Genomic DNA, 22,680 nt, shown 5'->3' on the forward strand with positions numbered 1-22,680 from the left:
AGTGTGAGAGACTCCTTTTACTCAGGAACAATCTTAGGAGATTGTCCAAAGGTATGTATCTTCAGGGGGACTGCATGCGAAGTGTCTCCATTTCTGTGAAGATACACTTTCCCTAGTAGCTGCCTTTGAGGAAGGTTGGCTGTGGTGGAAGGCCTCTATATGCAATGGTTCATAAGCAAACTTGTCTTGGCACAAACATAAATGCATGTGACAAATGCGACTGAGTTACCTGCACTTACAAATGTAGCTCATGGTGATACTTATGATAATGTAAAATTGTGATGTTTCATGAAGCGGTTCTGTGTACGAGAAGCTGCAAGCATAGAAGTCTTCTCATTATTTTAAGCTGGCTTTACTATTAATGCACTTTGTTTTGACCTTCAAGAGCTCCAGGCTCAACGACAGGTTCAGTGCTGTGCATACTGTTTGCTTTTCTGGATAAGGCACAGTAAGAAACCACTTTATGAAAAGAGAAGAATCATTCCTCTTACTCTGTAAAGCTTTTGTTTGTTTGTTTTTCAATCTAAATCTACTCAGTGTATGCATATATTTGTGTGGCTTTAAGAAAAATGTATTTACAAGGTCAGACACTGTAATCCATCACTATAAATGCTACTTTGGCAATTGCACTTCAGCAATATTTTTTAATTCTGATGAAAATGTGAAGTAAACTTGCCAGTGCTAAGTCTGGGGCGTAAGAGCACTGTCATGATCAGTAGCAGTGAGTGCAGCTCTGTCTAACGAAAAGCCTCAGGCCCTGATTCAGAGCTGACCAGAGCTGATGCACACCATCTCATCAGCTGCAGTGGACTTCACAGCAGAGCTTACATTTGGTAGAGCAAGTTTCGAAGTATGTCCTTCCCAAGAGTTGACACATTTTGACATACCCCATGGCAATAAGCAAAATGAACTGTAACATATCTTATTTGCTCTGTATGTCGCAGGGCCTTATGCTGACAAGGGTGACAGTCTGCCCTTGGCACTTGAGCCTCCCAGCCTCGCACTCAGTCATGGTCCGATGGGCAGCAGAGCCGCTCACTGCAGCACAGATCCGGATGCCTCCCTCCTCGCATGGCCCATCTTCATTGCAAACACAGCTGTTGGATTGCACTAAGCAAAAGCACAGAGGGATGTGAAAAACACTCAGGATCGTATCCGACTCAACAAAACCCAGACTAAAACGTTTCCAGCAAAACTGTAGGATTGACAGCAATTTTCTGGAGGGTGCTTAGCACAGGAAAGATATGGACCTGTTGGAGCGAGTCCAGAGGAGGGCCACAAAAATGATCAGAGGGCTGGAGCACCTCTCCTACGAGGACAGGCTGAGAGAGTTGGCGTTGTTCAGCCTGGAGAACAGAAGGCTCCAGGAAGACCTTATTGCAGTGTGTCAGTAATTAAAGGGGGCTTATAAAAAAGATGGAGACAGACTTTTTAGTAGGACTTGTAGTGATAGGACAAGGCGTAATGGTTTTAAACTAGAGGAGAGCAGATTCAGACTAGATATAAGGAAGAAATTTTTTACAGTGAGGGTTGTGAAACACTGGAAGAGGTTGCCCAGAGAGGTGGTAGATGCCCCCTTTCCTGGTAACATTCAAGGTCAGGTTGGACAGGGCTCTGAGCAACCTGATCTAGTTGAAGATGTCCCTACTTATTGGACTAGATGACCTTTACAGGTCCCTTCCAACCCAAAACATTATATGATTCTATGATTCTTTTCCTAACCAGAAGTAACATTAGCTGATATTCAGATTCAGCGGAAAAACTAGAAGTGGAAATGAGTGGTGCACTACTGGGGCGTCCTCTCCTCAAACAGGCTGATTGCGCTTGTGGGAAAATGCTCAAGGTGCCTGAGATATTGCTCTCAAAGACTTCTCTGATGTTACTGCTTGAACAAGTCCGTGCATCTACTGCTCCAGAGTCCAGATAACATGTAAGAACACAGATCTGTCCTTGGACAGTAACAAACTGATTATGCAGACGCTTACAACTGCCTTTTTTACATACAGCCAGTTTCACTAAGATCAAAGGACCTACTCCTACAAATAAATGCGCGTAGTTGTATCAGTGACAGCAGCTAAACAATCAGATAAGAAGAAGGTCCCACCTGAGATTTATTTCTGATAACTGTGTCTTTGTTTTGGTCTTGTATGTTTATTTTTTTATGCCTGTGTTTGTCTCTTCTGAAGCTTCAGCCAGTTTTGATTATCTTTTTTTCTTATTATTTTTGTCTGTTCAACCCTGTTACACAAAACAGATGAACTCCTATCAAGTAATCTTTTCTATTTTCAAAATACAACAATAACTGTGCCTCTATCTGGGGCACTTCTAAAAACCTAATTTATTTCTTTATCTTCTCATTTCTGGCAACCCTCCATTAAATGCAATGCAGTGTAGGACACTCGGGGAAATTAGATCAGGGAATCTGAAAACTTCCACTGCAGACAGATTGCAAAAGACTGGGACTATTTCCTCTTTGCTCATAATATGAGAAACTGAGGATAGGCAGCAAAGTACAAACAAAAGTCAGTGTCTTTCCTAGACAGTATAGAATAAGACATTCAGTTCCTTCTTGCAAGATACTGCTGGGGAGACTGCTCTGCAAATTTCAGGAAAGGTTTAGCCGGTCCTGTGGGCAGTAAGGACTCCCACAGTTACAGTGTTAAGGAATTTAAAACAGGTGAATACAATGAAAAAAGAGTAGGGCAAGGGTTTCACCCAAAAGTTCCAGAGGACCAACAGTGTAACTCAATTAACAGGGACCAGAAATAAGCTTTTCCTGTAGATAGTGTATTTTTTTATGATATCCTGTGGTTGGATCTTTCTGCCATGTTTGGACATCAAACATTGGGCTGATGGTTTGGAGCAGCTTAGCAGTGCCTGGTGCTTCTGGAAGGGTCTGGAGATACCATACCAGCTACAGATAATGCGTAACTGGGGATAAAGATTTCATTTTGGTCATGTAAACAATTTTGCTTACAATTGTGAAGAATCTCTTACCATCACATTTTTCCCACGGACGGCACGATCCACATGATATTTCAGCTGCCTGAGGTATTTTGCAGTTTTCTGCATTAGTAAGAGAATATTTTCTTCCCATGCACTCCAAGGCATGCATCTTGCAAACAGTTAAAGGTGTGTTTCTTTTGGTTCTTTGATCTGTAGCACAGGTGTCCAGGGAAGGACTGAAAACAAAAGCACAGATCACGCTATTTAAAAGTGCTTTATCTTGGCACCTCTTAAAAAGACCTGAGGGAGTGAAAAACATTCAGGGTCCAGTTCCAATTTTCCTGTTCATTGAAGGACAATCTAAGAGTGCAGCAAGGGAACTCGAGACATAGACATGTGAACAGTTCAGGCTCCTTCCTTTTCCACAGGATGCTGCACCTCAGCAGAGCCAGGATCTGTCCCCTCTGAAGGACAGGGATATTACTGGGTACTTGCCATTGACCTCATAGCAGTAAGAGTGAGACTCTAGTTAAAAAGAATTCAGATCTCAATTATTCTTTAATATATTACTCATGCATGCACCTAAGTATATATACAGAAAACATTTCATATACCCATAATGATACATACACAAATGCACATATCTTAAAATATTTTATAAGTATTTCTTAACTATAAGGCATTAGAATATACTTAAAGACGTTTTCTTTGCTGTCTTTAAAAGCCTCAGCTTTTACCAAACAAAATGTTATGATCCAACATCAGAGACCAAAGATATTTCTAGAAGTACTCATACATCTCCACAGAAACCTTATGAAAAATCTTCTGTATTTATCCAGGGAATTTACTTGTTTATTTCTTGAAATTCAGATATTGTTCTGATACCCACAAAAATTAGCTTGTAAAAGTGGTAATAACAATTCTTGGACAATTTTGAAGAGTGTTTGCTTTGGGGACAGTTCCAGGAAGTCATCATCATTTGTGTTTCATGCTGTAAGCATAGGAGGGGAGGAAAAAGCCTTTCCAGTATTTCTGGATTTTAATCTCAAACCCCAAGCTTCTCCACTTGTTGTCAATGAAATCAGTGGCATTCTGTGTGGATTGAAAAAAAAAAGTGCCTCTTGGGAGCAGGGCATGCCTGTGCTCTCCTGGATGCCCTTTACAGTCACAGGTAAGGTGCTGCACAGGGTATGAGAGAGCAGAGATCTGCTCCCAGGGGATGGAGAGCTTTGAAATATGGTGCCAAAGGCTTATTTTCAGCACAGCTCCTCCTTTTGAGCTCACAATCACTCACACAGAAACTTCTAGTGTCTAATGGGTCAGTTCTGAGGGTCAACCTCAGCTAAACAGGTGTTTGGCAGTGAGGAGAAGCTGAGGAGGAACAGGCAAATGGCCCTAGTGAGCTTTGCAAGGCTGCCTGAAGGGAAGGGTAAAAGTGCCTGTGAAAGTGGCTTGTCAGGATAGCAAAGGGGAATCTGGAAGAGCTAATAAGAAAGTCCTGACTCAAACCTTTCTCACTTGCTGGCCAAGGGTTAAGGTAATTTTTATTTTTTTTTTCCTTGTTTTTTTTTTTCACCTGGGAATTAGGAAGTGGCTTTTGGTAGATCTATAAATAAGGCACTGAGGAAAAGTCCCTGCTCCAAGCCTCCAAGCTTTGGGAATGGTCTTTGAGAGATGGTTTTGAAGCCTCTTAAAAGAGCTGGCTTTACACAAAGTTTAAACTACCTGTAACATAGTACACTTTTAAGACATTTAAAATTTGGCACAGAGTTCATTAGCTGAGCCTGAAAATGTTGCTGCATCTACCTGCAACCAAATATGTCTTCAAAGATTATTAACTATATTAACATCTCCTACTTGAGTTAGCATCCTCAACTGCAATGGGTCCCTTAACTGCTGTGCTTAGTCAAAATACCAGCCACTAAATCCCTAGCTAAGTTTGTTACCTGAATTTTCCTTAATGCTCTTCTGTTAACATAAAGAATGATGTTAACCCTCTTATTCTGAGGACAACAAAAGGACACAGCAAGAGGACAGCCCAGCGAATACACAGCACCAAGCAGCTGATAAAGGAAGCCTGTGCATTTGCCTGCATTATATTGTTTGTTCATCTGGCTGCACAGACTATGAGTTAGTGGTGCGCTGATTTATAATGTGAAAGTTATCTTTACAGACAGAGGTGTAAGAAAAACTTCATCTTTAAATATCATCTTAAATTTGGAAGAACAAAGTGCGATCCAGAGAAAGCATCTAATCTGTAATTAACTTGTTCATTACATTTAAAATTGTTCAGAGGCCTTCTTTATTTGCCTGAGTGATAAACCTCAATATCTGAGTCTTAAGGTCAAAATCTTGTACACAAGACATCTTAATTTAGCTGAAAAGATTAAGGCCAGACACAAGTGCACTAATCTGTCTCCTTTGCACTACTTTGGCAGAAGAGGGGAAGGAAGCTGATTTTATCAGCTGCCAAAGGTTGAACCGAGGGAGTTCATGCTCCATGTTGCCAATCTCTTGCTATAGTATAATCCCTCAAACTGTCTTGAGAGTGTGTCACATACTTGCTATAGCTAGTTCAGTTGGGAGAAACCCAGTGGAAATTGATATGTTCAGATGCATAAGAAAAAGAATGGAGAATCTGTACTTGTAAGAGAAATTAATAATTTGCACTCATTGCTGAGAAAGAATATTACAGGGCTGGAAGCATCACATTATTAGAGGCAAGGAAGAATCCTTGTGTAAAGTGAATATGAGAAATTCAGTACCTTTTACCTGAAAAAGAAGGCTTGGAAAAGAACAAGATTTTACTAAAGCACATATTGTGAGAAATGAAATAGCATATGTATGTCAGCAAATACCTTCTCTCCCTTTCACCTACAATGACAGGCAGGCAATTTTCAGTGAAACTAAAAAGTGAAAAATTCAGCATGCTGGAAATAATTTTAAGAAGTTAAAATCATAATCAAGACCATAAGTTTTAATATAACACTGGCCAAGAACTCTTAGGTGAGACATAGATGCTATGCAAATAAATTTGAGGGAAAAAAGAGGGGATAGTACTTAAAAATTATCAAATCTCATGTTTTATTGTGGAGCTACTGGAGGCTAAGATTTCATCTGTATTAACACACTAACTGTGCTCTGAGCCCTTCCTTGCACTAATGCCAATTCACATAGAATAGCTGGTGTCCATACTGTTAAACTCTCTTTGTCCCCCAAAAATGGGGACTGCATCAGACGGGAATGGTCCCTGACCCTTGTAATTCCTGCACTGTGCCTGGGAATTATCCAGGAGTTAGCCCTTGCCAAAGCTCTACCAGGAGCTGCTTTAGCAATTTAGCAGCTCTAGTGCCCAGCATCATTCCATTGCTCTAACTAATGAGGACTGATTTAGCCTAAGGCACCATGTTATGAGGGACAAATTACCCCTCACCAGCCTGTTGTGGGGTTCTCGTGCTGTCCTGGGAAGTCTTGGTTGCTAGTTTCTTGGAAACTGAAAGGATGTAGGATGGGTCTGAAACCATGGTATTCCTGAATTCCCACGTAAACTCTTGTTCCCAGCTTTCTTCCAAGCAGAGGCTGCTGCTGAAAGTCACTGCTACAGCAAAGCAAATCAAGTTGCTTCTGCTCTCTGAGGAAGCATGAAGATCTGCTTACATGTCTTATTCCCACAGCCTTAACATGCTCACAAATTAGTCTGATGATTTATCCTTCTATTATTAGATGTGTTATTTCAAGACAGAGTGAAAAGATGGCATCAGGTAACAGAAATGACCGTTATCTATCTTCCTGCCATTTTGAACATAATTATAAAAAATAGAAACAGGCAAGTAGTAGATTAATTATAACTGAAGCCTGAATGCATAACTGAATGTAATTCATTTAACTTCCAAGGTTATTGTGACTCTGCCCAAGGCTTTTCCTAGCATTGTGGACTCCCCTCATCTTCTATGTAACTAACCTCAACACACCCATGAACCAGAGGAGGGGTTGTTGCGTCACTTTAATGAGTATTGAGACAAAAAGAGTAGGACCAGAAAATTTAAAATATTTAGGTGTTTAAGGAAAGGAACAGGGTCTTAGCAGAGTTGTTAGAAACCTGGCATTTACCTTCACATGCAAGGCAAAGGCCTCATACACTAGGAAGTGCCCAGTGAATCTACTAAACCTGAACTAAGCTCACCAATTTTAATTTTGAGATATTAAAAGTGTGTTAATTTTGGCGTAGAACCAGAGTCACCATGTAGGCCACTCATGAACTATGTGGCTGATGGAAAGTAGACATCCTCCACTGTGAAGTTCTGTTACCTTGAAATCACTTGAGTCGACTTCAAAATTTCTTCCTCCTACTACACAAGGACAAGACAAATTTGATCTGTTATGATGGAGTTTCCAAATGTCTCAGCTCCTGCTGCGACATAAACCTGGCCAGATTTCATATGCAGAGTTCACACTCAGTGTGATGACTTTATAAGAGACTTCATCCAGTCTATGCAAACCAGTCCAGATGTTGGAGTGCTGAGCAGTTTGGCACATCTGGCTGTCAGTGCCAGGTGATCTCAGGTGTCTTTTTGTTACTCCTCTGTTTTGGTTCTGTTACCTTCATGTTTAGCAAAGAACTGAGAGAGTTACTAATTTCCTTACACTTCTCTAGTATTGCTTATTGTAGAATATAGGCTTAGATCAAACTGGAAACAATAAACTCTGGTCTGTAAGTTATGAGGTCAGGAAAGGTGACGTGGTCTGTGCAAACTGCTGTGTAAAGGGGAGGTTAGATTATTGTGCCTTTCATAACTCTCCAGTCTCTGAGCAGGGAAAAGAAATCTGCTTTATTTCACTAGCTTACTGGTTTGATGGTTTATGTCCCAAGGGCCTCTGTTCTAACTTTTCCTCAATCTTCTAAATCTTCAAAATACCATTTTATCTTTTTCCATCTATTTCACAGATCAAGTGGAGCTGAAATTATGCTTTCACCTTCTGTCATCCAACCAAATTCCATCAGTGCTAAAACCCACTGACAGCTCTGACAAGGCAGGTAAGTGATGAACAGGACATTGATTGAGCTGTAAAGCAAACAAAGTACAATGCCTCCTTCTCATATGAGTAAAGCTTTCTCATCTGTCATGGACTGAAGACTTAAGGAATTTAATTGGTCTTGAATAAAGTGAGAAAGTCATTGCCAAATTCAGCCTGAACTTACCCACATTCATAGGGCATTTTGCACACACATTGTGACTGATGTACTTTCTCCCATGGCTGACATTTAGGCTCTGTCACTTCTGGTTTCACACTGGGCACTGAAGCAGAACACAGACAGTGCTATTAAGGGTCAGAAAAACAAGGCTGTTAAAGGTCTAGTTTGAAGTTATGCTACCAGTTTAGCTTAAAAGGCACTAAATTATACAAGCCTGACAGAAAGTCACATCCTGCGTGTTCATTAAAAGTATCTAGTGCATGGAAGGAATCAACACTATTAAAAAGATATGATACACTTTGCAAAGTTACTGTTCAGTAATTTATCCATGGATCATGAATCAGATGGAAGGAGACAGGTACTATGTTCAAGCTTAAACATTCATCTCATTTCTGAGGCAGCTGGCTGTTTGTGTCTGCTAAACTTGGCAGTGCTGAATCATAGCTGGCAACAACTTTACCATTAGGTTTCAGAGTTACTGGTTCCTCTATTGTCACGAGAAAAGCTAAGGCTTCAAAGTCCTATGTAGAAATGTGAACCTGAATGTCTTTATACACTGAGGGTAATGAAAATTACAAGTTCCATCATTAGTCCTCAAACTGCACTAACTTTAAAAATAATCACAATAGTGATTCTTGGGGAATTTTCATCATCGCACATGTACTATTCTTTGAGTGTTGAGTTGTATTCCAAGCTTGAAAACAAAATAGGCCTTTGCTAAACTTTCCTCTGGAGATTTTTGTAGCAAGCAATGGCAAGACTTTGCTAAATCCATACAGACACCCTTTCTGAGTTTTATCCTGATTTGTGTTTTAGATTACATGTCTGTAGTTTTCTACTTTAATATGAAAATTTAATACCCCTGAACATTGTTGCCTTTTAAAAAACAAAAAAATTCTCCCTTACAAATTAAGACTTGCTAAGCAAAATACATAGGCAGAAATTGCCAGAGAAGGAAAAAAAAAAAAAAGAGTTGCAGTGCGTTGCAATACAGACAGCAGGCATGATCTTGTGTTGCTGCAGAGGGGAATAGTCTGTCCAGGAAAGAAACTCCTGTACTGCACTTGGAGGACTGCAATGGCTTACCTGTTGATCTCGTGCACTGGATGGTCTTCATGTCAGGAGACCACTTGAGACTGGGCTCACACAAAATGGAGCGTGCCCCTTCTAAGAGCATGCCGTGTGGACAAGACAGAGTTATTCTCTCACCGATCTCATACAGAGGTTTCCATGGCTCTCCTTGCAAACCCCCCTCCAGGACAGGCAAGAGACAAGAGGTTTCTAAGAATTGAAGCATTCAAGATAGCCACAGTGAATCAGTGGATTGCAGAAAACAATGTTTTATCTTCTCCTAAATTCCTTAACAAATTGAATGGTAAGATTAGCTGATTTTCCTGTAGAAACATATCAATCATGTTAGCACAGGATACTAACTCCTCACACCAGCCAAAGATGTGCAATACCAAGGACAGAGTGACAATATCTTCTCCTGCTGCCTGCAGGTCCAATCCTAGCTTGAAGAGGGCTTCTCTGTTCTTAGGACCCACACTTCTGTTGAGGGTTCATCCTATAGAGTAACATCCTAGTAGAGAGAGGTCATGCATACAGGACCCTGGGATACGATGTACTGATATACAAATAGATGGTATTTAAACAGTGTGGACTAGCATTTGTGGGCAGTCAGTCCAGGTTGGAAGGAGGAAAGGATGGTGTTGAACTGCAGGTCTGAAAATTCCCAAGTTTGTATGGTCACACTAAAAGTTGACTCACAAATAAACTGTTCAGGGAAAAAAAGAAACCCTAATGGTTACTGACCAAATTGGAGGAAAAGAGTGAAGTGGGGAGACCATCCAAGATGTAAAGTGATCCTTGGAGTTGTGTTCTTACGACAAGGTGGTTATTTGAGAACTTTGTGGTTGCCCAATGCTGCCCACTGGACCTTTTCCTCAGCTGACTTTAGACATAGACTCATTGCATTGGCTCTTGGATACAGCCACAGTACTGAATTAAGCAACAAAGTTTGTTTTCACAAGAAGTAATTCCTGGCTTGGAATTTAGTCTCCCTCGCCTAGAGCATTCCTTAAAACCAGACTTTACGGGCATGTTTCTATTTCAGTATTACAATATCTGGATTCAAAATAAAAGTCAATTTAGACCTGATTATGTCTAGGGAACTGGGAAATGCAGGTGTGTACTTTAGCCACATTGTTGTTGGAAAGCAGATGTTCAGAGATGTTTCACTGGAATTCAGGAATGGAGCTGTATTTCAAAACAAGAATCAGACATACCCTTACAGTATCTGTCTCCAACTTGCCACTGTAAATTACTGCCACACTTCGCAACAGGATCACCAACAAGAGAATATCCATGTCTGCAAGCATAAACAATGCTTTTCCCAACAGGGTATGCATTTTCAGCATTCTGAAAGAAAAGGAACAGGTGAGATTTTAGATATACAATCTAAGAACCACCAGCAGCATTGAAGTCCCTTTGATTCTGGGATGCAGTAGCTGAGGACATTGAGAAGAATTAATGCCACTCTACAATGCACTGATGAGAGTGTCTGGAATACTAGGGGCAATTCCAGTTATCAATAGTCAGTAAATGTGATCAAAGTGGAGAGGATGCTGCAAATAAGTTGATAGAATACAAAATATTTGGGCAATCTTACCTTAGCAAAGGGAGGGTTAGAATGGAAGGTACCCTGTGACAGAGGTCTGGCAGTGGTACCTCAGTGATGGAACAGTGTTATCCTGCCAGTGTATAAACTGACTGCAAATATGGCTGTTATCAAGCATTAGAGGGGGAACATAAGCTCTTAAACAGCCTTCCGTGGGATCAGTGGAGAACATATGGCTTTGCTAATTGTTAGGGTGGTATGTTATCAGCTTGCTAAAGGTTAATGTGATATGGTCACTCAAAAGAGCTGGACTTGAAGACACAGGTATTTTCTCATTTTATATCCCACTCTCTTCTAAGGACAGATCTTATGAAAAATTGAGACTACTCCACAAATTGCAGGGTTTTACCTTTAGCATGTGAACCAAAAATATCAATATAGCAGACAACTATTGATTGCCCCCCAAAAAATCACTGGCAAAAGAAGAAGCACAAAATTTTGGATCTTAGCTCAGGTTGCAGTTGTGAATAGGCAACTAATGGATTTTGAACTAATCCTTTTATCTATTTATTGAGCAAAAGGCTCTAGACAGCCTTGTAACATGGAGAAGGCATAATCCAACCCTCCAGCGGAGGAATTTAGTCTTCCTTGTTGAATATGCCCAAGTTATAGTCAGTCAAATATCTTGCCAGATCAGTTTCACCAGGGAACAAGAAAGTGCATTGGTGAGTTACAGGGTGTAGAGTGAAGATTCCTAAAATCTGTTTATAATTTTGTTATGAACTTCCCGGATGACCTTGGACAGTTTACTTTCTGTGCTGTTTTTTCTCTAGTTTCCTGTACTTTAATACGTAAATTATGTGGTTTAGAAAAATTTTAATACGTGTATAGGGTAAAGGACAAGTAGATTATTTTTCTCTGTAGGTACTGTAGTCCAGAAAAGCAAAGATTTTGCTCTGGTTTTGCAGGTGGGGCTTTTTTGGTTTTCTTTCATTTTTAGTAAGAAATCTTGGCTAATGTCTTGTAGACTTCAGCCAGGGAGAAATATTGAGCAAGCTGCAATACAGTATCTCTGATACCAAGCTTACCAAGATAAATATAAATTTTCAAGTGACTATCTGTATTAACCGTAATAGAGACACTGCAGGTAGAGTAATAGAAATAACTTACTTGAACAAATCCATTTTCCAAGAGAGGAGGAGGTGAACAGAATTCTGTAGGAGTTATGGATAAATCAAAACAGTGTGGTTCAATCAAGCTATGAAGCAAAAAAAAAGTATGGTTTAGTTTGAATTTAGTCTCCCTTCCTTTCAAAATCCTACATGTCTCAGTGAAGCCCATTTTCAAGACTATTATGTGTTCCCTTTACATCACTTAAATCAGGCACTGCCAGGCTATCTGAGAGAGTGCTAAACAGAATGGTGTCAAGTTTACTGGTTTTTACCCCATTTTCTACTCTTATCTTGTACCAGATTCACAGCTTCTGAATTTAATTTCTTTTCAACTTAAATATGAAAGCTCAGTAAATGATCTTCTCCCTGAATTCAATAGCTTATGCACCCTTCTGAAATAAATTTTTTAATCTTCCTGTAGTTGTGCACCAAAAGTTTTTTTTCTGCTTACTGCAAATGCTGCAACTCTTCATCTTCACATGGTCTGCTTTCATGTTGCTCCCCTATGCAGGCCTTACCACCACCATGCGGGGAGGGGTTGCTGCATGTTCGACTCCTTGATTTCCTTCCCCCTGAACAAGAACTCCAGGAAGACCAGCAGCTCCAGTGTCCATCAACAACATCTATGAAACATTTGGGAATATGTCACACTAAACCACTCTGTAGGTGGTTTAAAGGCACAGCCTGTTCAAATCTAGTGATGGTCCAAACTGTGCCCTTCCAGAGAATTCCAGATTGCAATGATCTAATCTTTCACCTTTCCCAAACTTGCCTTTTACCTAAGTATAATTCCACGGAGGCTATATGTTATCAGAGTCTGACAGATCACAAAAACAGCTGTCAGCTACAACTCATTACAAAATCAAAAAGCAAAACTTTTTAAAGTTATTGATACTCATTCATTTAGTATGTATACTTATTTATAGAAGGCTGCATTTTGAGCGGTTACTATTATCCACTGCATTTAACAATAACAATAAAAACAGTTCTTTGTTAAGTACTGTTCGGACATGTTAAGCAAAGACTCAGGGTTAGCATGACCCTCCCCATGCTGTATGTCTGCAGTGACGTCTGACCCAAGCAGCCACTGCACATCAGCCACTCATTCAGGTTGTACGGTGGGACAAACAGACTCTGGAAGCAGAAGAGCACACTTTGCCACTTCTAAAGTCTCATAAGTTTAAAGAGTGCTGACCTGGCTGATCTTGCACAAGAGTTCCCAGCTCACAAGCTGCTCCAAAGGTGTAAGGCTTGCAGTAACACACACACTGAGTTCCTTCCACAGCCGCCTCGCCACCATTCTGGCAAGGCTGACATTTGCAGGGATCATTTTCAGCCATATATTCTTCAACGGCTTTTTTTAGGTAATGCTTTTTGACTGAGGAGCAGGGTACTTCCTTTACCAGCTCATATAATGGTGTTAGCTACACACAGTAGAGAAACATTTATATTAAATAGTTATAATTGGGATATAAGAGTTTATAAGCACATTTCATCGTGCAAAATAATTTGTGATGTATGCTCCTGCACATGGGAGTCAACAGATGCTCTAATTTGCCAGCTAGATAAAATCTTATGTTAGCATTTAATACTAGCCTTTTTCTGAAAAGTCAGCTCTGCTTAAGAGCATCCTTTAAAGCTAGTGGTAGATTAGTCACATTTAAACATATTTGATCTATGATACTGTAGTTGAGATAAAGTGTAACACAGACCACCAATGTACAGTAACCTGAATTCTCACTCAGCTATTCCCAGCCTAAAAAAATGGACATTTAAACAATCCATTATGGTATTTCATTGAGCAGCGATTGAAGGTAACAATCAGAGAAAATATTTTGCATTTCTATTGCCTATTTTATGATATTATGTGCCTTCACATTTAATTGAAAACTTCCTGACAGAAATCTTTTGGGTATATACCATTCTTTAGTACGTGGGCAGTTCGCAGAAGGGACTTAGACAAGGTGACAGTGAATATGGCGGTGCCCAACTTTGAAGTGTCTGCATTCCAGAATCTTCCGTTATGCTAAACTTCTGGATGCAGAGAGAAGAAGGACAGAGAACAGGGATACATAGAAGTTGGCAAGCTGAGTGGAAGCCACACAGATCTGCCAATATGCATTTCAGGAAAGGGGCTATCTCAAATCTGGGCTTTCTCCCATGCTAGCATGACCCTCTATTCTTAAGCAGAATTCCACTAAAGTCACTGAAGGCTGGTAAGATTGTAGGTATTGCCCTGCCAAAGGACTTAGATTCCTGATGCAGCTGATCACATTACCTTCATGGCATTTTCTTGCTGTGAGCTTTTCTTTTTTATAAAATGATCTGAAAACAAAATGATTGCAGACTACAGCCTGATTAATCACCAGCTACAGCTTAATCAGTTCTCCCCTTTAGGTAATCCCATCTGCTCATCTCTGCTTCAGGAAAATAGTCTTACCTTTTGTTTAATTACTCTGGGATAGTCTGTCACTGATCTGGCCCAAAAGGAGTATCTCTGACTGTTCCCAGCAGGATTATTCAGCTCTAAATAACTAAGGCCAGCAACAGCACCTGGGCTTCCTCCTTCTATGTAGGGTTCTCCTTTAATCTTATTACCACTGCTTCCTGTAGATTCAGAATGGGAAATACAGAAACTACCAGCATTGCTATATTTACAGATGGAAATAGAAACGCTACATGCAAAAACTATGCTAGCAAGTAGTGAAAGGACTCATTAGTGCAGATCAACCACCTGTGCCTGGATCAAGAGGTCCTACATGAATAATACATAAGAAGTATCTGTTTTTGCAGGTGTCTTGGCAGCCCTGACTTACTGTGTCCAGAAAATTACTAGTTACTGGGAAAGCATGAGCAATGATCAATGAATATTGGAGAGCCTTTTAAACCAACTACTTGGTCTCTGGGTTCAGCGTGTTAAGACAGAGTTCATCAAAGCTATCGACACTTGCTCCTCATTTTGACAGCTGTTTAGGAGGAGGTGAAATATAGAGATGTGACAACTGTACAACTCACTGTTGAACATTTACCTGAAGAAGTCTGTAGCAGTTCATCCAGTTTGGAGCACTTTACTTTCTTCTTTTTCACAATGAATGCATTCCAGCCTGATGTGGTACACTCATACATGTCTGTTATGCTCATACCTGCAGATAATCAATCCATTAACGATACTGTACAGAGAAAGTGAGTTGGATTCATTTCCAAGTTTCCCATTGACTTGAGATGTCATAAAGCATTATGCCTAAATTAGAAGGCAACTAACTAGCACATCCTGTGGGAAGGTCCATGCATTACTAAAGCCTACGGATGGAGGCTCAGAGATGGGAGGTGTATCTGGAAAAAGTTTATTGTTTCTTTCATCTCCTTTCTCAGCAGTCACTAATTCTACAGCACTGCTCCACACTGAGTACCATCATACCTGTCACTCTGGTGTTTGCTCTGTTTGTAATTTATTCTGCTTCACACAGTTTTACCCAATCTTCCTCACCAAGTAACATTCAAGCTGTAATATTGAGATTTAGATTGGCACTAGAATTCAAGTTTAGCCTGATGATGTCCTGAACCAACTACCAAACCTTTGCTACCTAGAGCACTGCAGGTCACAGATGTGGATCTAGAACTAAGTATTGTGGTTTGAGCACTTTTTCTAATCTTCTTTCTCTTGCCCGTGAAGAGAATGTGGTGACTAGTAAAAGTCTCTTACTTAATTTTAGATATTATCTGGGAGAACATGCAAACAGATTTTTATTCTTGTTTTTTCACATTGTTTCTTGTAACAAATACTCTAGTACTCTACCTTCTGCTTTCATTCTGTCAGTATCCATATAAAAAATAACTTTGTAATGTCCTCCTAGAGATCCAGAGTGTAAGAAATGAGTCCCAAAATGTTCAATAAATCTTCGGTAGACGTTGTACTCATAGACGACTGGAAGGTTGGCCAGTTCCTTCCAGAAGGGCTCCGCAAGGGTGAGAAAGTCTGGGCGGTTGTTAATAAACTGAGCAACTTCCACACTGTTCTCAACAACCATCAGCTGCTTACTCTGGAGGAAGGAAAAGACGTCAGTCATGCTCCATGTCACTATCAGGGTCGTTCCCACTTGCCAGATGACATGCACATTATATTGGCTACTAACCAACAGCTTTACAGAGCTGTTAGGTATGTCTAAGCAACTTGGTGAATGCCAAAAGAATACCCTGAAGTTAGAAAATATCTTTTTGAACTTTACTTATAATTGCTGCAACATCTTTCTTTTCCTCCTGTGAACCTGAAAGCTAGTATAAGGACAAACAAGAAAGCAAAATATCAGTCTTCAGAGACAATGGTGGTTTCCAACACTTGAAGCGTGGCAGTAGCATGTTAACGAGCCTTGTCTGAAAGCAAATCAGAGGCACTAGAAGGGTTGTCTTTGCTCCCTGTTTTGTCTAGAGGAGCCTTTCTTTGTAAAGGGCTCTAGTCATTTTGAGGATGCCACTGAGTTATAAAATCCTGTCTGCCTATACAATATTGTTCACCTCAGTCTCTCAAAGTTGCTTTTGAACTTTTTTATGCGAAGTCTCAAAATATGTCATTGTCAGTGTGGTAGAATGAGCTTGTCCTCTGTCAGCTTGGGGGACATAAATTGTATAAATTTGTTACTTGATTTTATTTGCTACAAAATATAGTTTATACTTCATAATTGAGAGTTATTCTCAAATTATTTTTCTAATGGTCCATTTGAAATAAGTCAAAGGCATAAGCACTATGATCTCCTGGCTGTTCAAGACACCTGATCTCTCTCTTAATGGAGATCTACTAGTGGAAAATGTATTATAAAATAAATTAACTTTAATCACAGAATTATTTAAATTTTGTCACTTCAAGATACTGACACAGGTAATAAAAAAAAGGGCAGTAAATCATTAGAAGAAAATTGAAAAGATTAATCAATTATGAGAAGAAACCAATGTTTTTCTTCCTCAAATAGGGAGGAAAACAGCTAGTAAATAAATAAATTACTAATAAAGAGGTAAAATTGGGAAAGTAAAACCAGCAGCCAACCCTTCTTAATTGATAACCAAACCAGTGATCTCTTTGTAAAGGTTTTATTGGATTTTTTCTGTCAAGCACTTTGTGCCAAAAATATCTGGATAAAATAAATATTTGCATCTCACTATAAAAGCACTGGAAAAAAATTATGAAAATGTTTATGCAAAATACTAACCCACAATGACAACTTATACATACCTTTTCACTGTGTTGCAGAATTTTATTCTGTGAGTAACTGTGTCCTCTGTTTGATTCTTCATACCTCTCTGTGTGTTTCATATAAGACCAGCTGCTGTTGAAAAACTCATAACTGAAATCATTCTGAATTTTAACCTAGAAAAATGAAAGATAGAATTCTGTATAACGAGCTTCATGAAGGACGATAAAAATTGTAACTTATAGAGTACAGCAAGTCTTTTCTGATGAAAAGAATCCGATATGTTTTTCAGGTTGAATCCATTTTGGATTTTATAAAAAGTACCGAACACTATTGGAAAAGCATTAAATATATATATGAAAATATATATTTGTATATTAAGTATTTACATTATGAAGTAAAGTACATCAAGGATTGCTTCATGTGCTTTTGAAAAACGTGAGACAAACCAAATGTCTGACACAGTGACTTCAAATAAAACATATCTCTGGAAGATCTCCACAAAGCACCCCAATGCCTTGTGCACTTAATATTTCTTAGGGTGGTTCAGGCCACTACTTATGGTAATGAGATGGCTTTACATTCAGTCTAACTGTGAGAGGATTAGAAATCACATCCAAGGAATTACAATTTTTTCTCCTTTCATTTTAGCAAGATATACACCAGTTTGTGTTTCAAAATAAGAAGAGACTGCAGGGAGGGAACAGTCATCATTCAGCTGCATTTAGGGAAACCTACCCGCCAAGAGACCTTACAAGCTTTGCATCATTCTCCCAGTTTTAATCACGACTCTAAACATAGAGCTGTGCTTACTGGAAACATACCTGGAAAGTATAAGCAAGAATGCTTTCACTCAGCCTGTAGTATTCTCTCCCATCGCCGCTAAAGACCTTTCTGCATTGTCCTCCAAAGCTTTTTGTATGAATGACTTTGCCCCTAGTCTCACCAGTAACGACATCAAAGCTACAAGAAGAAAAATATGAAAGGTCATTAAGACAGAGGGGTAGCAAATTATTTCACAGGAGACAAAAATTACAGAGCCGTTATAACTGAATGCTGTATCTGCAGATTAAGATCATGAGGTGATTTACCCAAGGTGATAGACTGATAGACTTCTATACCTGCAGAACTGTAGTGTGTATAGCATGTTACAATACAGAAAGCAAAATGTTGCTCTTGATTTGTCAACAAAAACGAACACATATCAATATCTCTTAACATTAAGACATTCATATCTATCACAACTGATTTTATGAAGTTTTATTGTTCCAGCAATGAATGCAACTCAGAAACAACAGCACATCCATTCCAAAATGTTTTTTGTATTATATCTGAATTATATCACATACCAAGTGACACAACTATGCTACAGAAACTTAAGATAACTGTTTTGCTAGGTTGCAGATGGGATGTATAAACAGAAATCCACATGGACCCATAGTACTAAATGCGGTAGCAATGAACAAAAAGCATGAGCATTGCTGGCTCATCTTTTCCATGCTGATGATCATGTGTTATTGGCTGACATTTCATTTCATATGTTAGAAGATGTTTAAAAAGATAAAAAGCTTTATTCTCTGCTTCAGATCAAAGTGCCTGTACATCCTTGCTGCTCTGAGCCACTGGTATGACGGAGGCTGTACTACTGAACGCTTTTGCATATGGAATGCTTTACCATAGGCCCAGGAAGCCTATCTGTACAGCCAGAGTTTGTAAATACAACAAAAATGTAAATGCATTTGGCACCGGTACCACTGAGCCTAGCACAGAACATTACCCTGTTCCTGTAAGTTCTGAATTCGGAGGTGTTTTATCAATATCGCATACAGTCATCTTCTCTTCACATCGATCTTCATCTGCACCATCTTCCTCGCAATCCTGATCTCCATTGCACACAAGAGATCTGCTAATGCATTGACCTAAATCAGAACAAAAATGCATGGGGAAAAGAGAAGTGTTCATTCATTTAAAAATAAATGACCTAAAATAAAAAAAAAAGTCCCACTTATCTACTACATTAATTAGCTTGTTCGCTCCCATGATGAACAGTCTGTGCTTAGGAGGGCTTGTGATACAACAGTAAATGTAGACATAAAGAAATAGTGTAGAGTACACTTGAGGGAACCACAGCCATTCAAGGCTTATGATATATTAATAGATCAGTTGACTTCAAGATTTATTTCCTGAGTTTTCATTCTTTGAACCTATCACTTGTGATCAACTCTGAATATCTCTCTGGTAGCACCAAAACACGTTTATCATGTCCCTCTGTGATAAACGTCTGCCTACTGAGGTAATGTGCTTTTTTGTGAAGGTAATGGAAGCTGCTTGGATATGAGGACTGTTTTAGGGAGCATTAGTTTCCATGACCCAGGTGATTTCCAAGATGTTTGGATATAGCCTAAAACAGCTTTGAACCATCACATCTAAGGTTGCATTCCTTAATCACCTTTTCATAATGAAAAAAAACTGTACTCTGGGGCAAATTAGTAAGGAAGAATGACTTAAAGAGGCTACGAGGACTGCAGCATATTATCTGCAAAGATCTGCAACACTTCAGGTGAAATTAAAAACATGCATAGTTGAGGCTGGAAAAAAGGAAACATCCTCCTAAATCAAATTTATCTGTAGATTAAGGGTTCTGCAAAGCCATTGCACATTTATGAAAGTTCAAAGATAACAAGGTAATCTTCTTAACTTTATGACCAGAAAATGGTGAAGAAGATCTTGGATGGTACCTGAGAAACACCGGAACCGATCACCACAGCCATCCTCTGTTGGGCATCCCCTTGTCGGGGTGCATGGTCTTGTTTCAAAGGCATCCCCAGAGCAGGGGTTTCCCCCATACTGGCCATAAACTGCTACAGTCCGTCTCCGAATCTGAGTGCAAATCAAGGGAGATCTTAGAAAATCCAAATGCAAAGCAGGAATAGTTTACTAGTGTAAAGACAATGCTACCACTCTATTGCTGTAAGGAAAGGAGACATTCACGATGTTTTCTGAGAACAACCACACTTGATATTACCACAATATGATAAGAAAATCCCAAGTTAATAGAAAGCCAACTATTTTATCTATAGGTCTTTAGACTGATGCATAAGCTTCCTGGTTTGTTCAAAAATCTAATATGTAACTGAAACCAAGAGAAAACTGCTGACAAATTTCAGTTTTGTTTTATATTTTTAATAGGACCAATCAAGCCTGATATGAATTTGCTGAAGTTCTTCAAAGTAAACAATGTCATTAAGGAAAATTATAAAATCTAACATCAAATCGGTTACTTTTTCTTCTAAAAACAGTAAGTACTGTCTCATGGCACATCTTTAATTTTGACTAATCCCTCCCTAACTGATGCAACATCAAAATAAATGAGAAGGAAAATCAAAAGCAAATGTCTTGCACATCAATAGAGTTGCACTGTAAACATCATCAACTTGTTTTCATTGAGGATAACACTTTGCAATCAAGTTTTCTTTCTTTGAGATGTAACTCCATTAATGAAAAATCAGCAGAACTGGTACGAACCAGCATCAGCGGAGGAATGTCTCAGTTTACCAAACAGTTCAATTGAGCTGTTTTGGAATTATCACCAAAGTAAAAAGTGCACAAATTATTTTACACCATGAATATCATAGCTTTGAAAAGGAACATATTTGGGACAGATTGGAGGATTTCCCATCTGAGTTCTTTGTTCTTCAACCTTCTCGTTCTGCTGGGGTTTTTGTCTGACACCTGATTTGGGGTTTTAAAGATACAGCGGCTCCTTAATTACTGGGAAAAAAGCATATGCTTATGAAGTCATGAATACAGAAAAGGTGTGTCCATCTATACCTGTTTTTGAGTACAGCCATTGCACTCAGACCAAGGGCCAAAAGAATTCCAGCGGCAATGGACTGGAGGGGAAGGGCTGCTCCAGCAGTATTTTTTGCATTTAAAAAAAAAAAAAAAGAGAGAGAGGAAAATCATCAGGGATTTCCATCTATAAGCATTAGTGCAAAACTTTCCTAAGCATCAAAGCAGGCCTTCAGTAACAACTAGGGGTATGATGAGGATCCCTCTAAAACCACTTGGATTTGCTTCTCATGCATCATAATGAAATCAGTCCCAGCTTGGTCTTTCTGGTCACTGAAAAGAAGACACTGGATACAGTCACTTAACCTGAAGATCAGGAAAGACTTTATGCAACCATAATACGAGCTTCAAAGACCAGCTTCACATTGCAAAGCAGGGAGAGGTCAGACCACATCTGGAGATCTGCAGGGAGCTGCCAGGGGCTGTGTGTGCCATGGCATGCAGCAGACCTTCCCCTGACAGCTCTCAAACAGCCAGTTTGCCTATGGGAGGCATCGAGGGTGCTACCTGCCCCCTGGGATCAGGGATGGCTTGGGCTGAGCTGCGCTGTGTTTCACAGATGTGCATTGCTGTGGCTCACACCACCGCTGTGTACTCTTTTCCCAAAGCATGGCTGGCTCCTCTGGGCAGAGGTAAGGCACACCATGATGCCTTGCTCTTGTCACCACTTATGGCAGTGGCAGGGCTGACACTAAATGGTGTCTCCTCTCCTAGGAAATATGTATGAAGACTCCTTTAAGCCCTGCCCCATGTCACGTACCAGAGTTGTCTGTTAAATTACATATGCTTCATCTTCAACATGTAATTTACTAAAGAAATTGTCACCTGGAAAAAGTGGAAAAGAAGCCTGAAAATTCCAGCAACAGAAAAATCCCCAGCACCTGAAAAAAGAGGAGCAACAGCAAGCTTACTTTGCTTTTCTGCTTTTTCCATTAGTTCATGTAGCTGCTCTAAATTTCTGCAATCTTTACACTAGTCAGCTTAAGAAATAAAGGAGAGCATCACATCGATTTTCCTCAGCTTTTTTGTGCAAGCTGTTGTTTTTTAGTTTTCTTCTTCCTCGCAATACTGCCCAAATACATTTTCAGCTAAGCATTTCTCCGTATAAATTAATAATTCATTACACTTGCCATATTCACTTCATCAGTACAAATTAAGTAAGCAATTGTCTTACCTTCATGTTAGATGAAATACTCAGATACCCAGCAATTACCAGGGAAAATGCACTCCCACTCGATTCAGCAGCCAATGGAGTCAGTCAGTCTGTCTACTACTGTACGTCTCTTCTCACTCTGCCTTGCTATTCTGCTTTTCTTTCAGCTGAATATTGCTGAGGAATTTTAATCTTAACCCATGTAGTCCTCTCCAGGGACACAGCCTGCTTTGGGAGCTGCTCAATGTTTTTAAGACATATAAATCAAGGCTTGGATGTACTGACTGGGGCTGGCACAAAGTTGTGAAGAGCACTTACTGGAAGAACAATTGTCTTTTCCTTATCTTCTCTCTCATAGTTTCTTGCCCCTGAATAAGACTTTTCAGAGCACCCAGGACAGTCTTGGTGTCGCATACACTACACCACAGCTGAGTCCACAGCTTCAGTAGGAAGAACTACTCTAGAATTAAGCTGACATTGCCAAGGTTTCATTTTGATCACAAATCTTCAGCCTCCACTTCTGCAGTCATGCTGATTTTTGTGTATCAGTTCTTATACTG

General features: G+C 39.6%; 1 protein-coding gene across 1 annotated transcript; it reads right to left on the minus strand.

Annotated features, from left to right (window-relative positions):
- Positions 1–922: 922 nt before the first annotated feature.
- C7 (complement component 7) lies at positions 923–22,279 on the minus strand. The gene is made up of 18 exons (XM_009695799.1): positions 22,142–22,279; positions 21,793–21,848; positions 20,947–21,022; positions 19,854–19,995; positions 18,893–19,034; positions 17,940–18,078; positions 17,157–17,291; positions 15,729–15,972; positions 14,962–15,075; positions 14,373–14,539; positions 13,128–13,356; positions 12,384–12,555; positions 11,931–12,018; positions 10,429–10,561; positions 9,227–9,421; positions 8,147–8,243; positions 2,998–3,182; positions 923–1,110 (listed from the first exon to the last, which is right to left on the minus strand). The coding sequence occupies exons 1-18, from the start codon at positions 22,145–22,147 to the stop codon at positions 923–925; spliced, it is 2,508 nt and encodes an 835-aa protein (XP_009694101.1). The 5' UTR covers positions 22,148–22,279.
- Positions 22,280–22,680: the final 401 nt, after the last annotated feature.

Source organism: Cariama cristata, unplaced genomic scaffold (genome assembly GCF_000690535.1).
Source record: "Cariama cristata isolate BGI_N322 unplaced genomic scaffold, ASM69053v1 scaffold26622, whole genome shotgun sequence".
Taxonomy (NCBI): Eukaryota; Metazoa; Chordata; class Aves; order Cariamiformes; family Cariamidae; genus Cariama; species Cariama cristata.